Here is a 17185-nt window from a genome sequence, read left to right as displayed (position 1 = left end):
ACGTCCCAAAACGAAGCGTCCTCCTAACCTGAAGAAAATTCACTTCGTGCCTCTTCGACAAGTAGCGCTCCGGGGACCGAACAAAGTTCAGTCGCAAGGGCTTTAAATTCCCTAATGTTTGTCAAACATACTTAAACCTGTCACGAAGTACTTAAATCAATTTATTATACAGATACTAGAATTTGGAAACATGTTTGTTTAGTTATATATGTATACTTATGTACCTATACGTTTAATGTATGTACATAATGTAGACGTACATGCAAATATCGTGTTCGTTTCTTTTATAAAACCCGAACAGAAAACCGAATCTCTTTTATATTCTCATTCTTATCCACGCGGGTTAATTCGGGCCCATAGGACAGGTTTTACATAATTTCGTCGCGACCCTTTTGTATCGAAGTCGTGAAGTTTGTGCGAATTTATATCGATCGTAGAGGAGCGGCGAGCTAAATTAACAAACATTCAATAAATCATGGTCGGTTATGTAATTTTTGCGATCGTAAATAAAAATTTGAGAAAGGGTAACGAGTTTTTTAAAACAAACATTTCAATGAGTAAAAGGGTAACGGGTGCACGCCTGTCGTATTTGTCATGAACAATGTGTGGGGTAATTGTTTGACATGCAAGCGCCGAGATCAACAGCCGCCACTCCAGCGCGAGGGAACGTAGAGAGTGATATACAATTTACGTACCACACGACCCTACTTACAGCTTGCATCAAATATGTATTTGCCATTTGCCCACAGCTTAGGAGATAACATTTATTCCTCTGTGAATCTACAGCGCCAATATCATGTTTTTCCTTTTCTATAACATTGTCGCGACAGATTTTCATTGATAGTTTCTTTTAATCCTATCTTTTTGATTAATATAATTTATTATGGCCAGATTATTTTAAAATTTATAACCTAAAGGGGAGTTAAAATTATACGATCAATATGTCCACAGTGACCTTTGATTGTACGAGACTTACCGCGACTGTAATTTTGAAATAATTAATAAATATCTCTATATTTACATTTAATATCAAATTTTTAAGTTAGATAAGTTTTTCTCAATTGTTATTGCAAGTCGGTGACTACAATGAATTGGTAAGTAAAATCAGCTTGCACGAAAAAAAAAAAAATCACATCTAAAGATTTTTTGTTCACACTTTACACAAAGCATATTCTTTGAAATAAACTTAACCGCATCACGTCATGTTCAACACGGATCGAGTCGCGCTTTTCAATCGGTTGCGTCAAGTCTATTACTAACAATATGCCGTCTTTCGTATGGTCCGCATTTTTTGTTCGATCGCCTAATAATTCGTCGAGCTTTTATGGCACCTCGGCGCGAGCGCAAAAACTACAAAAAGCTTAGACGAGGGTCGAGTGACTACGGCGGTGCCTACAGTGTACAGTCAGCCGCTAACACTCGCCGCGACCGGTTGCGCGTCCACAACGCGATAAATAAACAATACGAGCAATTTACGTTACATTTCAGATCAAGTTCCTTTTTAAAATTAGTAAATAATCATGTCATCTTTAATAGACTATTAGAAAAAAGTTAAAGTGTAAATAGTTTATTATGTCAATGAACACCAAAATTATAGTGTGGCGATGTAAGTGATAAAGATTGGTAGTGATGTTGGATTCGAAGACCGAAGTATAGTTGTGGAGTGAACTGTTATTCGGCAAGATGACGATGAAATCGCTGAAATATAGTGAGCGAGAGGATATGATGGAGGGGTTTAGCCCGGTACCTCCACCGCTGCCGCGACGCCAGCCTGTCAGGAACATCTACGCGGAACCCTTCGTAGACCCTAGGTGAGTACATACAAAATAATAGTCTTTTAAAACTTAAGCTCAGTTTAATTTTTTCATCGCTGATTAATTTCACAAAAAAGCATACAAATATTAAAAATAAGTTTTCCCAAAGGCACCTTCCACCAAAACAGGTACTAGTATAACAGTGTAAGCATCAGGATTTTTTGTCATTATAAAGCACTTAGTCGCTTAAAGCACTCTTTAGATTGCGTTTAATTTTGAGTTTCTTATATTTTATTTTTATGTTTTAAGTAATTATAAATTTGTAAAAGTAACAAGTTTTCCTAATGAAATATTTCACTCAAAGCAAAAATGGGTAATCCATAAAACACACTTCAAATGTCTTATTAGTTTTGACACAGACTCAAACACACGCACACATACACATACATACATACACAGAGACACAAACACACACACACACACACAGACACACATACACAGACACACATACAAATGGGCGCATATACCACTGATAATGTAGCAATTAATATAATTCTTATTAGAGCAAAATATTATAAATAAGTATAATTATGTGGTAAATATACTAAGTTATTCACGAAAAAGTATCAATTCTCTGCAGTTATTAGAATATTTTTCATTATTTATTGTTAGCGGCTTAATAACATAAAAAAGCGTATTAATGAGAAAGTGTCAGTTAGTTTGACTAGTTGGATCAATTAACGACACTTGTTTACTTTCAAACCCCAAGTAAAGGAAGGCAGATTTCCCCTTATAGTATACAGACGATGTGGCTCTTCAAAGTAATAATAAACTGCCTGAAGCCAGAAAACATCTATTTCATATCGCAGGACTGTATAAACATAACGAGGAAACCCCACAATACTCTAAAGACCACATAGTATTATTAAAGTAAGGCTTTACACAAAACTAATTCAGAAGCACTTACTTATTCGGTATGTCCGTCGGGAGTTTGGAGGTAAACACAATGGGAACGGCTCAAGGTTTTCGTTTCCCAAAATTGTATGAGATAAATGCATTAATATTTTAGCTTGTATTCTACGTAGAATGTATTTAATAAACTAAAAAGGTCCATTTGCTAAGCATCTATTACGAATAGCTATTATACACATATAAAGAACTAATACATACAAGTCAAATTTAAGAATGGGCTAAGAATTTTTTTTCACGCGGAACCTGTTTTATGACCCCTACAGACCCCCCCCCCACATGGAGTGCCATTTAAAGGAAAGTAATTAGAAGTCGAACAACCTGTATATGCACACGTAATGTTTAATTCATAGTACATGAAAGCAAAAAGACAAGCTTTTTACGCTATATTAGTTTTGTATGCTATCACATCTTTGCAATGTATTTATTTTCCTGCATATTCACATCTATGTTAATGATTTTCGGTAGAAATGACAGTATTGTGGCGGATGTGCGCTTCTATATATTCCGTCGTAAATCATATTTTTATACTTGGCGCACATTCTAGCGACGGCGAGCAGCGTGGAGGAGCCGTTACGACCATCTGCGACACCCCAATTCGCTTTTCAGCTTAATTTCGACAGATCCTAGGACGAATCACAATGCCTATTACACGATCTTCATGCAATAACTGATTATAAAAATGAAAACAATGTTTATTAATACTAAATAGTTAAATTATTTTGGTATTCAAAATTATTAGAAATAGAAAAAAAATGTAATTTATTTGGTTGCATAACTTCAAATTAAAATTACTTCTTATATTTTTATGAAGGGACTTTTATGAGTTCGAATTTATTTCAATAATATATGAAATACAAAACAAACAAAAGTAATTATTATAAAATAGATATCGTTAAGTTAAAGGATATTTGAAATGAAAAACATTAATTTATTATTAAATCATGTAATGACAATAATTTGACATGGTACACCGATGATCGATAACGGAAATTATATTTGAGTTCGTATTCCTTGTGTGAAGAATGTAATTTCCTTTACAATGTGTTAACAAGGTCTGAATACATGCTCAAAGCATGTGACGGTTAAGTGCACGCAACAATAGCGGGCAGATAGTATCGAGGGTGCCCTCCGAGGCGTTTCTAACTAAAAAGTCGTCTTAAAGTTTTAAACTAAAAAACTTTTTATTAATTCTTTAGAATAATTTCTTTTTTTAAGTCAAATTATACAAATATAATCTACATACTATTCACACACAAAACCTATAGGACACATTTAGCTTTATAAAGAATTCACGATTAGAAATAAGTCACTCGATGTGATTTCAAATAGATAATATTTACTGAAAATTTGTATTTTTATCTTCAACTCTAAATTACATCTCAACAACTCAGACACTGAGCATATAAATATATCTAGAAACATATTAGATAGAGATCTATCTATCGATGTTTCTTAAATCTTTTAACACTTTTGATCCAATTAAGTAAAACATCATTTATACCATTTAAAGATACATAAAATGACTCGAACTTCTGTTTTCTCTTTTCGCTTTCACAATCATGTGTTATGTAAATAATTGTGTTTGCTGCAACGAAAAAAAAACGACTTCAATTACATCGACAAGTAATACAACGTAGGTAGACGAAAAAATAGTCAAGTAAATACGCATTATCAAATATTACTCCAAAAGTTGTAATCAGATCTCGGTGAAATTTAAATGCGACCACATTCTGATTCCTTATCACGGTATTACCAGGGATATCTCTTTTCCAACAATAAAAGAATTATCAAAATCGGTTCATAAACGACGAAGTTATCCCCAAACATATATATATATATATATATATATATATATATATATATATATATATATATATATATATATATATATATATATATATATATATATATATATATACGGTCGAATTGAGTAACGTGCTCCTTTTTTGCAGTCGGTTTAAAATAAAGATTCGATGTTACAGGGCAACTTACTATTGCAAACTAAGTGTTGTAAAAAAGGTTTTCAGAAACATTGATTACTATAATCACATATTTTAGTTTATTATATCCAACCTTCTACTTAAATCAGCTCAATTATGCACTGGTTGCCCAGAACTTCCTTTTCAATAGTAGCGCAACAATTCAAGTTCTTCTTCCGGATTTCGATACCAAAATGATTAGAAAGAAGAGATTAGGAACACAATACAGTACTTAAACCATTGGTAGATTGTATAATACTTATTCATTTCAATTTATTTTTCGTTCGATTATTCAATCTATAATATATGTAGTATAGACAATTAGGATGCAACAGTAAAATTATTTAACACCATCTATTATATATTTTAAGAACTTGTAATAATATGATAGATCAATCTTAACATCATTAAAACAGTGATAAGTTTTTGGTCTCTTCTTGGCCATAATCGAAATTGTCGAAGGGTGTGAGATTTGATGTAGAAAATTTGTATATTGAAACGCAAGTTTGCCCAAGCAAGAAATAATTTCCACCGAGTCCGGGTAGTGCAAACACCGTTCACACATCAAAGTCCAATACAAACCTGAAACTTAGTTAATAGCGCTTACCTACTCGTATCGCTCGCTTCACAAACGTTCCCTGTCATTTGATTTATTCAACCGATCAAACGCTATCCGTAAACTAGTTACAAGATTTTGTCAATATAGTAAAGCAATATAGCGAACATTATTTGAGCCCGGAAAGGAAAAACCTGTATACAGAAAGCAATCTGATTTCAATTTGATATATGACGTATAACAATAACATCTTTACGAATATTTAAATTCTTTTATCGTAACAGAACATAATGTTTATTCGTTTTATTTATATCGTAGCCCTTTTGAACTTCAATTATAGTATTATCACAATTACACTTGAACACTTCAAAGGGGTATTATCATAGAACATAGTGATAGATTGTTTTGAAGTCTCGGGCAACATCTTATTAATAGGCCGAATAATTAGAGGAAACGTCTCATCAAAACGTTCCGTGTGTCCCGAACGTGCGGTATATGAAAGGGGCACTGAGTGAGCACTGCTCGCAGTAACAACTAACCAATACAACTCGTCCAGGATATTCAATTATCTTCTTTTAACGTTAATGTACGATATCAACACAATCATTTCATTAAACCAAATCTTCGTGCTTCAATCGGTCATAATTGGTCTGTTTAGAAGAATCTAGTAAAGTGACGTCACTCGCATCTGGAATCGTACCACTTAAAAGTTAAGAAACTTTGTACTTATAATAAAGTATAAAAGAAAGATTATGGTGTTTCAAACACTGTAACTGTCAAAACAAACTTTGAAAAAAGAAAAAACCCTAAGCTGGATTATCAAATATTCCACTGTCACGAAGTTTATCATAAATCTTTCAAATAAATGTCGATCAAAAGTCTACATTCCCCCTGAGTTAAAATACTGTCACCAATAATAATCCTTAATACTTATCTTTGCTAGTTTTTGAGAACGAACCACTCTTCGTTTGAATAATTTAGCCGGTGAAGTGAGGCACTGAATACAATGACGCGGCTGTAATAGTTTCCGTTTCGAATAAGAAATGCCTATTGTCTCTACAATATTGATTGACTTTGTTTTCTCTAAGCTCTGTGGATATGCATTGTGTCTCTGTGATACCAACTCCATATGTATGTCATTTTTATTGAGATGATTGATTTATTATAGCTCAACTAAATTACCAGGTCTATAAACTTTGCATAATATAGTAACTATTGAATAATAATCTGTAACCATTGAAAAAAAAGAGTGATTTAGACCAAACGACTCAAGTAAGACTTCTTTAGCTCCTACAGAAATATACGGAACATAACTCTCTCTCTTTCTATCTTCACTAACTTATATCTCTCAACTTCCCTTCGCCTCGCCCGATCACACTTTTCGTAACGCTCTCGTCACGCATTCACCAGCTTACTCCCCAAGTCAAGCGTGCTAAAAAAAATTTTACTTCAAAAATAATAACAATACATACACAAGTTATCAAGTTCCCTTATATCGATACTAGCTTGCCACACGGTTTCACTCGCGTTAATTTAAAGACAAAAATACACAAGTATTTAGTGTGCAACTCCGCGCGGCGTGGTGCGGCGTCGATTAATGTTATACATCTGAATTAAACGCTATAAAAGACAAAGTTAATCTTTATAAAAAATGCCTAGCTGCTATACTGATGCTATAAAATCATCACTTTTTCGATTATTGTGATTATTAAATCGTTGCAGACTTATTTTGAAACTATAACTTCTAAGATATTCATTGATATCAAATAATCTGAAGGACGATTTTGTTCAAAGATACTTATAATACTCACTTCGCAAATAATGCATTATTTTGAAATTAACACTATCATAAAAAAGGTTGTAATGAGTTAACCTTAAGATAAAAAATCATTTTAAGTAGGTTAATGCAGCGTAGGCAACAGAAGCTTTGAAATAAGAATACTTTTTACCGTTTTCGTAACATGCTCTTATGAATGCTGTGCTCCTATTGGTTGTAACGTGATGTTATATAGCCTTTAGCCTTCCACGTTAAATGGACTGTTCAACACAAAAAGAATTTTTCAATTCGAACTAGAAGTTTCAAAGATTAGCGCGCTTAAACAAACAAACAATCACACTCTTCAGCTTTATAATATTAGTATAGATGTTAAAGAGTTCACTGAACGCATCCTTGAATAATCATGAATATCTAAATTTAGCTTATAATATTTTGTCATGTCAGATGCATTCTGTATCAGTGACAGTGACACAGACACTATCGGTAGCATCTGGCACGTCACAAGGATATATTGTAGCTCGTCAGATCACCGGACGCTTATCGACGGAGTATTTTAGTCTAACCCGTTTTAAAATAAACAAACAGTCGATGTCGTACTGTCCGAATAAATACAAACTCACTTTGACACTACCACCTATAAATAACGGTAATGAATAGGCAGCTGGTATGGCCGCGGTAATATGTAATGTCGACGATTCCTTCCCTCGATTTATTTATTTCCTTATTTGAATATTTCTGTCTCCAAAAGTCTATAGGAATATTTTCGTTTCTATAACGTAACTGTAACATTTGAACAAAGTATGATTTATAAGGTATCTACACAAAGTATTAATTATAATAGATAGTACTTATATAAACATGTATTTAACCAATATAAAAACTAAGAGTACTAATTTGAACTAAGATTTACGTTTACGGTTAAATTTCGCTGTAAATGTACATGTTTGCTGAGAGTTAGCTGAGCAGACCACACAGGATGGCTCCATTTGTCTAAGATCAACTCCCCGAGAGATAACAAACGTGCAACGCTCTCTGTTCTACGCCACTCTTATCTAAACACTTTACAGACCATACACAAACAAAACAGCGCTCTAACTCAACTTTTTTACCACGAAACGCCTTTTCTTTTAACCTTTAGGACTTCGCGGTACCGTGTACTTCGCGTGTCAAGCCCCTTTGTTTGTGTCCGGAAATTCATGCATTTTACCGCAACGTGCAGTTAAAGGAAGATATATAAGTTGCTAAAGAAATGTCTTTTCAGTTTAATTTACGAGACAAGACCACTTAACCATAAAACGAAAAGAAGAAATCTATGCGCATCCACTAGGTCAGTAATAAACCAAATGTTTCAAACGAGTCCATGCATTCCGACCAACGAAATTGTATTGAAAGAATAAAAAAAAACCTTTTATGACAAGTACCTAAGATAAAAGCTGTCGACAAAATCTTTCTAATAAAAGTTTTGGTCTTGTCCAAGGTACACGTCATCGGGCGTGACTAACGAATGGCTCGCCCTACAGACCCTAAATTCCGAGTCGTAAGTATCATTGAGACGACAGCGCCGAGCCAGATATCTACGAAGGTTAAATATTTCTATAACTCTAGCCGAAGCCGAATTAGAGACACCAATAATATGTAACAAACGATATATACTCGTATTAATCTATGTAGATTTAAAAGGTTTAAAGCATCGAGGCGTACCCATATTATAATTATAGACGGGATTACAATCAAACTTTTTCTTTTCTTTTTTTTAAATCGTATTTCTCATTAAAAGTACTAAATTAGGTTATTTTTCTTCAACAGCTGTTGAGATACTTTAGAAAGTAGTAAACCATTTTCAGTTTTAACGAACGAATTAATGTATGGTAAAAGTTTAACATAAAACACGTTGAAAACAAATATTGAAACACTTTAAATCATTTTACTCAAAATTTATTCAATTTGAATAACAACAAAATGTTATTCAGATTGTATCCCATTACTGAGCGTAACAGTCGTTAAATGTGTAAATATTCATCCCGCAAGAAATATCAGCTTAACAATTCTATCGATCTACGGGCGGAAACCAATGACCCAATACCCTATCATTTATTTACGCCGGTCAACCGGGGAATGATGCCTCGTGCAACTACTTTAAGTACTAATTGTAGTACTAAGTGAACGAACTATACGTGTTTAATGCGATTATTTATTACTAAAAACAATTTAATGTGATTTCGTTACTAGCTAACATTTCGCACATTTTATAAACCGTTTTTATTCATAATTTTCTTGTATACTAACGTGAGTTATAAGTATATATTTTCTTTATAAATTAATTTTTTATTGCTTTAACGGCGCGGTTTAATACTGGAATCGAAACCGACCATGTTTAATTGATAAAATATTACGCATGGAATTGTCCTTTAAAAAAATTCACGGATCATAAGTTGAACATGAAAAAAAATGGAGATGTGGCCAAAATTCGATGAAATTCAATTGAAAATGGGGTCCTTGCGTATCTTGTGGGACAGAGCTAATGTACTGCAACCGTAAGTTTGCGCCCCATTTATCTTGACTTATTTGCTCGGACTATTTTTACGTTATGGTTTTACATTAAAAAGTGTATTAAATATACTAAGTATATTGCACTTAAACCAAACCTCCCCTTGCTTCTTTGAAAATGTCATTTTTACATTACCTACCACTATTTGCGACTGCATTTTTATTGCATTTTTATTATAACGTGGCTTTTATTTCGAATGTCATGTTAATTGTATACAGGTCTTAAAGTTTTAGAGCTATTCTTTAAGATAGCTGATGCAATAATGTCAGTAATATTTTTTTTTTTGTAAGTTATTATATGGATGACAAAAGTTTATAACATAGTATTTTTCTTTTATTATATTTTGAGACGTTTAAAAAAATAATTAACAGTTGATACTTATGTGAAATATTATGGCTTATTTTTGCTTTTAAATTTACAACAAAACATGCAGATTTTATTCAATACAAGCTAAAAAGTAAGTAGGTAGGGTTGGAATGTGATAGAATTTTTCAATCAAGCAACCGATCAAAAATATTTACATTATAACCCGAGGCAGCAGGGAGGACAATATTGTGGAAGGATGCGAAGGCGCCCGCGGCGGCGGCACGGGCCTTCCGTTTCTTTGTGCCTCCGCCGAAATAATATTGAACTCGGGGTGAAATACGACCGGCCGGCTCGCTTGCGAAACCGTTTTTCCGTTTCGCCGAACAATAGCAGCGTTTAGTCTTCACTAAAGAACTGCGTTTTGCACTGACTCGAGACGCTGATCATTATCTAAAAAATACATTTCCACGCCCATAATTTAAAATACGTTCTAAGTGTACCTATAATTATTAAGTCAGTTTTTAAAACAGATTTTGGCTGATTCTTTTTCATAAACGATAGAAAGATAAGTATCATATCTTAAATATCACTTTACCCAGTGCACGCTATTCTAGCAGAATCTATTGCCTTTTTAAAATTTGCATTTCTTTGGCATTATCTTAATAATATCTTCAAACGACAACTCTGTAATAAAAGGTTATCATCATTGCATACGGGCTCACCGATAGGTATGGAAATTGGAAATCGCCTCTCTTATCCTAGGCGTCTCCTCGTTCGGTTAATGGAAAATTATTTATTACTATCAAGTTTCTGCGCGTGATCACGATTATTTACGTGCAGGTCCCCACAGTCTGCGAATGGACAGTAATTGGCCGCTTATTCAGTATCGCTTCCATTCATTCCCGCGATAATACTGCCCGAGGTGCATTATAAATACAACCGCTTTGTTAGATAGCGCAGCGTGAGTTTTGTTTGAATGTTATTACACGTATCTTACAAAATTTTAAAACACTGCTATGTAATACCTGTATTTAGATTATGAACGATTTAAAAGTTTTACAATAGCCCTTAAACAAAATTTTAGAATTTTTCGAGATGCGTTTTAGTTTACTTTAATATTGAGTACCTATAGGTACATGGTAAAATAATAAAAATATATTATTTTATTTCAGCTAATTTCGTACCGAATATTGCTGAAGGCATATATATAGTTCACCAATTTCATTTATTACTTCCGTCGCGAGATGAATTTCTAGGAAAATGATGTTTGCTAAATTTATCCTTGTGTGCGAACTCAGTAGGCGCAAACCACACTCTCCCATTCATGAATCAACTTCAGCGTTACCTAACAGAACACGAGGCGACTAAAACAAACACGGTGCTATGAGGGTTATTAATAAGAGAAGTGAGTTCAACGATTTCCCGAGTGCCGTATTTAAATTCTGACATCTTGCGTTGGATTGCACAAAATGCGAATTTATTGCTCCGTATTACCTACGCATTTAACAAGACCTATATCAACTGACAAAAGGGGTAAATTTATGAGCCCATTTATATAACACGTATCTTTGATACAGTTACTTTACCATGTAAATACAAATTTAATCGAATGTTAAGTTTCACGATTCTTCATTTTTTTCCGGTTAACAAAATCTTTAATAAGAGGGTCGATTTGACGAATGCATTTAATTAAAATAATCGGTCGTGATTACAGCTAACCGGTAACTTCAAACTATAATTATTTAAATATTTCTATTTATAAAAATGATTGCTTTTATCTTACTACATTTTAAGTTATCTGGAAAAGCGATGTGTTTTTAGTATTACGTCAATCATGACATATTCCCTCTGGCAGCCACATGTAGGTCGTTTAGAAAAGATTGGTTAAAATGATACAATAAATGCTTTTTGTGAGCCGCCCCGTGACGGGATATGTGATTGACAGTTATAATATTACATGTCGATAACGTGTGTACTTTAAAATATTATTAGATTTAAAGTCTAAAGTATTTTCGTAGAAATTATTAAATTTACCAATAAAGTAGAATATTCAAATTTAAATGTTTCGCTACTGAGTACTAAATTTGAGGGCGGAAATTGATAGAACAAGCACCATTGTTACAAATTTTACTTTAAATTGAGGGGCTTTCTTATATTTACACCCGTGACTTGCAACGATCAGATCGGAGGGAGGCGCGCGCCACGAATCGACTTACAAATTCACGGCGATCGATACTACGGACTATTTTTATGAATTTTCTTTCTACATATAATGTTCTCACCTCTTACACTGAGAAGTTGAATGTGCTTATTATAAAATAATAGATATTCTTTTGTTGCCATTCTTCGCTCTGCAATGAGTAATAGTGAAACAGCCTATCTTGTAAATGTATAATACAATGAATTTAACCATTATCACAATCATCATCGAACGTTCGCCAATCTGTTATTAATGTTCCCTATACAATTCTCATAGTAATTACTCTTAAGGCTTCAAACCATCTTCAAACATATAGACAATATGGTGAATAATAAATGACTCATTGTCGTTAACAACTTCACACACTATATATATTTCTGGTACGTTACCGTTTACCGTTCATGGTATTGCAAAAATATATAACTTAATGTATTTTTATGTATATTTTTAAAAAAATACTAGCATTTTATACTCCGTCTGTACATAAATTATAAGTATGCAAAATTTCATACTCCTCCGTCCGCGTAATTTTTGTAAAAAGGGGGTACAAAGTTTTTTCTTCACGTATTAATAAATATAGATATTGTTTTATCTCTATAATATAACGTAGCACTTGCCAAGAAATTTGGTGCAATCATATATAGTTACTCGGCGCGGACCTATATTTAAGGGCACGATGCAATAAAAGCACATCGCTCTTCGGTCCATTCCCGCACGACTGTGCAAGATAAATGGACGGCACAGAGCGACCGCAGTGAAGAAGATGCGTTCTCACGGCCCGTGCCTGCATTTTTCTTTTTTGTTTTATCTGGTTTCCGAGCTAGAGGTCGGCCAGCCTGCTTGAAACTAGAAGTGACCGCTGCACGCGCGATTATAACGATAAAAACTGTGCGACTGTGGCGGGACGCGGACGTCTAACGAGTTCCTATCCGTACCTGTCGTGAGCACGTAGTGCATTCACTGTGTCGCTGTTTTTTTTTTCCTTTCATTCCTTTGACTATTTATGAAAACGGTATTTTACCGTTATCTCCGCATTGATCCTTCCTATATTTATCACTATTACACATTTATTTCACAAAACAACGTTATAGCGATTTGAGTGTATGAACTGCGAAATATCGCTTTAATTAGACACGTTCCTGCACTGCACAGTACCTCATTATTTACCGCTTCATTAGGAGCTCACTCGACGAGAGTCTGTCAAAATCCTAACGAACACCCGTCTGTCGTCCGCTTGACGTAACGCAGTGATGTCCTACAATAGTCACTGTCGTCGACTACGTTAATTGTCTTAGTTCCTCCCTCGCTTACAACGTTTGTTATTCCTTACAATATTTTAACGTGTCATAACTAAAATTACCGTTTTGCCCTAAAGATTCTTTATATTTAGAACATACTTTACTAATAATATACCACACTATTGCTATAAACAATAATGGAGGTTCATCTCATTTTGGTAATGCGCGGAAATGATGTACTTGCTTCGTAATGGCACCCAGAGAGATTACGAACTATAAAAAAGCTAATAACTATTCATGTTACCGAATCAATTTTGTATACAGTTATAAATGGTCGCACAAAGCGATAAGTCCGTACCACGATTACATAACAGTTCTTAAAAACTATCATTCTTCAGGTCGCAATCCAATTGTAGTAATGAAAAAAGGTATGAGATAAATAACGCTAATTTCAACCATTGTAACCCTGAGAAGTTACTGGTTTTACATTTCAGTGATTTTCATATGATATTATCATTAGTCTCTTGCATTTTTATACATCGTTTAATAATGTTTCAACCGTTTAATCTTTCAAAGAAAAATTATACCTAATAACATATATATTTAAAACCTTTTCTGAGTCACGCATCTTACTCGCTAAACAATAACAATTATATATATTTTTTGCTTATTCTTTTGTCTACAGGTCATTATAGTAGCGTCAGTTGGTAAGCGCGTCGGACGTCTCGAGACCATATGTTTTAACTTTAAATTCACTTGACAGCGAGCTTCGGCTAATTGATTAATGGTTTCTTGAGGCGGACATTTCAAATGCCGATTATCGTTTTTTGTCGTTGCAACCCTGATAAAGATAGGATTTGATTACATTATAAAATTTCACCATATGGCGCGGAACATTGATTTTCACCGAACAGTTGTTGCGTTGAAATAGATTCCTGTCATGCAGGTAGATTATTACCAAAAGGTTTATGATCCGCAATTTAATACTTATTTGTAAAAAAAATGGAAGGAAACAGGGTGTGGAATCGGTTTTATATGATATCCTTGCACATGTAATACTTTATTTTAATGAGTATTTTAAGTCAGAGTAAAGAATCAGAGTAAATAATCTACATATTAATGGTCTAAATTTTGTGGTAAAATGAATTTCATTTTTTGTTATTATTCATAATAAATACAAATTTATAATACCATTTTTTTATTCCCGACAGGATGGGCGGTACTGGCATGTCGAGCGGTATGGGCGGCGGGACATTAGGCCACTGCCAGCTTGCCAACCAGCCGCTGGTGATGCCAGTGTTCCCGCTGCGAGCCAGCCAGCCTAGTCCGGTTCCGGTATACTCCCCGTCTCGCTTTCACATAGACAAGCGATGTCAACACCGATGCACGTGGAAATGCCTTGCAATAGCCATGATTTGTCTTTGCGTCATCCTGGCGGCGATGCTCGCCTACTTTATAGGTAAGTTATCTCATGGAAAATTTAGATAAATAGTTTAGTAAAGAAAAATAACGTTTCAATAGGATACAGCACAAACACAAAAGCCAAAGTCACAACGATCACAATATTTGTGATCTGAAAAAGCAAATCTCGTGAACGGTATTTTAATTCAATTTCGCTTCAGCCTGTAATATCCCACTACTGGGCATAGGCCTCTTTCCCCATGTAGGAGAAGGATCAGAGCTTAATCCACCACGCTGCTCGAATGCGGGTTGGCGGATATATTCCCTACTATGAGTAACGATCGCTATTAGGTGTACATGATAACAACCGGGACCGACGGCTTAACGTGCTCTCCGAGGCACGGTGGGGAGACCCACTAGGACTGCACAAAAACCCAGACCACAGCAAACACCTGTATGGCCAATACAAATGTTTGTCATGTGCGGGGATCGAACACGCAACCGCCAGCGCAACAGGTACAATCCATGGCTGTGACCGCTGCGCCAACGCGGCGTAATTCAATTTATCAAATCAAATATAGTGAGAAAGTTAGTTTTTGTGACGTCGATGCAAAACAAAATAAAAATACTAAAAGTTTTCTATAAGCTTAGAAATCCATCTAAATCTCCTAGTTATGTTACCTACCTACGTTATTAAGGTACGCTTTACAACCAAATGACGCAAAAAAATAAAAAGTTTTTAAAAGCAATTATATGATTTCATACTGTTTTTATTATAAGTTATTAATATTATCGCAGTAGAATATTTTTACATATAAAATGTTTAACTTTACTACAGTTTAATGTACATTTTATATACACCTTTTTAAAGTAAATTAAATTTAATTACTTTTTTCGTTTTTTATACGTTCTTTTCAGTTGTAACTTTGTAAAAGAAATAAAATACACAGTAATCTTAAGTAAAAGTTTTTATCTTTAAAAGCAAGAGTAATAAAAATAAGAGAGAAATTCATAACAAAAAAAAATTAAAATGTCTATATGGTGCTGTGAGATCTTCTGTATTTTGTAAACTTTTCCCATTCAATACCATTTCTGGAATTATTGTTAAAAAACGTCTACAACATTTTTAGACCATTACTCTATGTTACAAAGATGCTCATACGTATTTTAATGAACATGAAATAATATAAATGGTTAATGATTGTTAAAACAAAACGGACACAATATTATATTCCTAATATATTATCTTTCGATCGCAGCGGGATGTCAGAATTGTTAGTTAGAAAACATTTTATGAACTCGTTTGGAATGCAGCCTAAACTTTAGAGATATATTTTAATAATATTAGACTACACATATTTTGTTTAATTAATCATACATTATATGATGTCTGTATCGATAATAGATTGTAATTCTTTATCAAAGTATTTACTTTAATAAAGCGGTTTTATCTTTTAAAGAAGGTAGGTAGGTAACCAACCTACCTTCATAACTTCTTTGCACGAACTGTTTTATCAATTATTTAGACGTGTATGTTTTTTATTATTAATACGTATTATTATAATACTTTACAGACAAAATCCTCTAGAGAAACACGTTAAAAGTTTGAAAGTAACTTATTATGCATACAACGTCGTTATAAAATTCAGTGCTATTATTAATGAAGTTTAGTAGGGTTGTGAGTGACAATTAAACAAAATTGTACGAGGAGCACTTCACTTGAACGTGGCTCGCTTTGGCAACATTCCTAATGTAACGAACTTTTATTCATATGTAATTTAAAGGCTAATAGACTAGACTATGCTGTATTCACACTACACTGAAAAAAACGTAACAAATACTTAATGAGAAAATAATTTATTGTAATGACTTACGAATTCGTTTGAAATTTGACATAATGAAAACGCAACAATTTTAGACCATATAAAACTTGAAGCAGAAGCTACATAGTTAAAGCGTATTATTTGTATCACTATACATTTTACTAGCAATACCGGTGCGAATAATTCGCACTAAATAAGTATAATAATTATCACTTTACAAAATTAAAATTGTTTTTTAAACAAAAGTAATAACATTTTTTTTTTAGTTATTGTCGCCGGTAGAGCAAGCAATTATCTATAAAATGTTATATAATTTATGTGGAATAATTATGAGGCTTTTTTTAAAAAGGGAGGCAAACACCTTAAACCTAGCGTATTAATATATGATGACTTATATGATACATAATGACATTCTAGATATATTTTTTCATTTATTAAAGCCCAATACCTTGTTGTACATACGGTTAAGGCCTGCGGCGTTGGATTTCCCCCAATAAGGGACACATTTAATCTTTTCTGATTGGAAATTTATCCAAAAGGAGCTGCGCATTACATAACGTGTCGCCTTGCGGCTACAATCTGCAGACTGCACTTCTGGGTACATACTGCATCGCGGTTATATACTAAATGT

The 17185-nt window shown here is 33.7% G+C and overlaps 1 protein-coding gene across 1 annotated transcript in view; it reads left to right on the top strand.

Moving 5' to 3' along the window:
• Window positions 1-1683: 1683 nt before the first annotated feature.
• LOC123670140 (teneurin-a) overlaps window positions 1684-17185 on the top strand; it is a 45091-nt gene continuing 29589 nt past the window's right edge. Inside the window, exons 1-3 of the mRNA XM_045603645.1 lie at window positions 1684-1811; window positions 8516-8575; window positions 14542-14789. Coding sequence (XP_045459601.1) covers window positions 1684-1811; window positions 8516-8575; window positions 14542-14789 — 436 coding nt within the window. The remainder of the gene's footprint in view (window positions 1812-8515; window positions 8576-14541; window positions 14790-17185) is intronic.

This window comes from Melitaea cinxia, chromosome 4 (genome assembly GCF_905220565.1).
Source record: "Melitaea cinxia chromosome 4, ilMelCinx1.1, whole genome shotgun sequence".
Lineage (NCBI taxonomy): Eukaryota > Metazoa > Arthropoda > Insecta > Lepidoptera > Nymphalidae > Melitaea > Melitaea cinxia.
The sequence above is the reverse complement of the archived record's forward strand: the minus strand, read 5'-3'. Positions and strand labels throughout refer to the sequence as shown.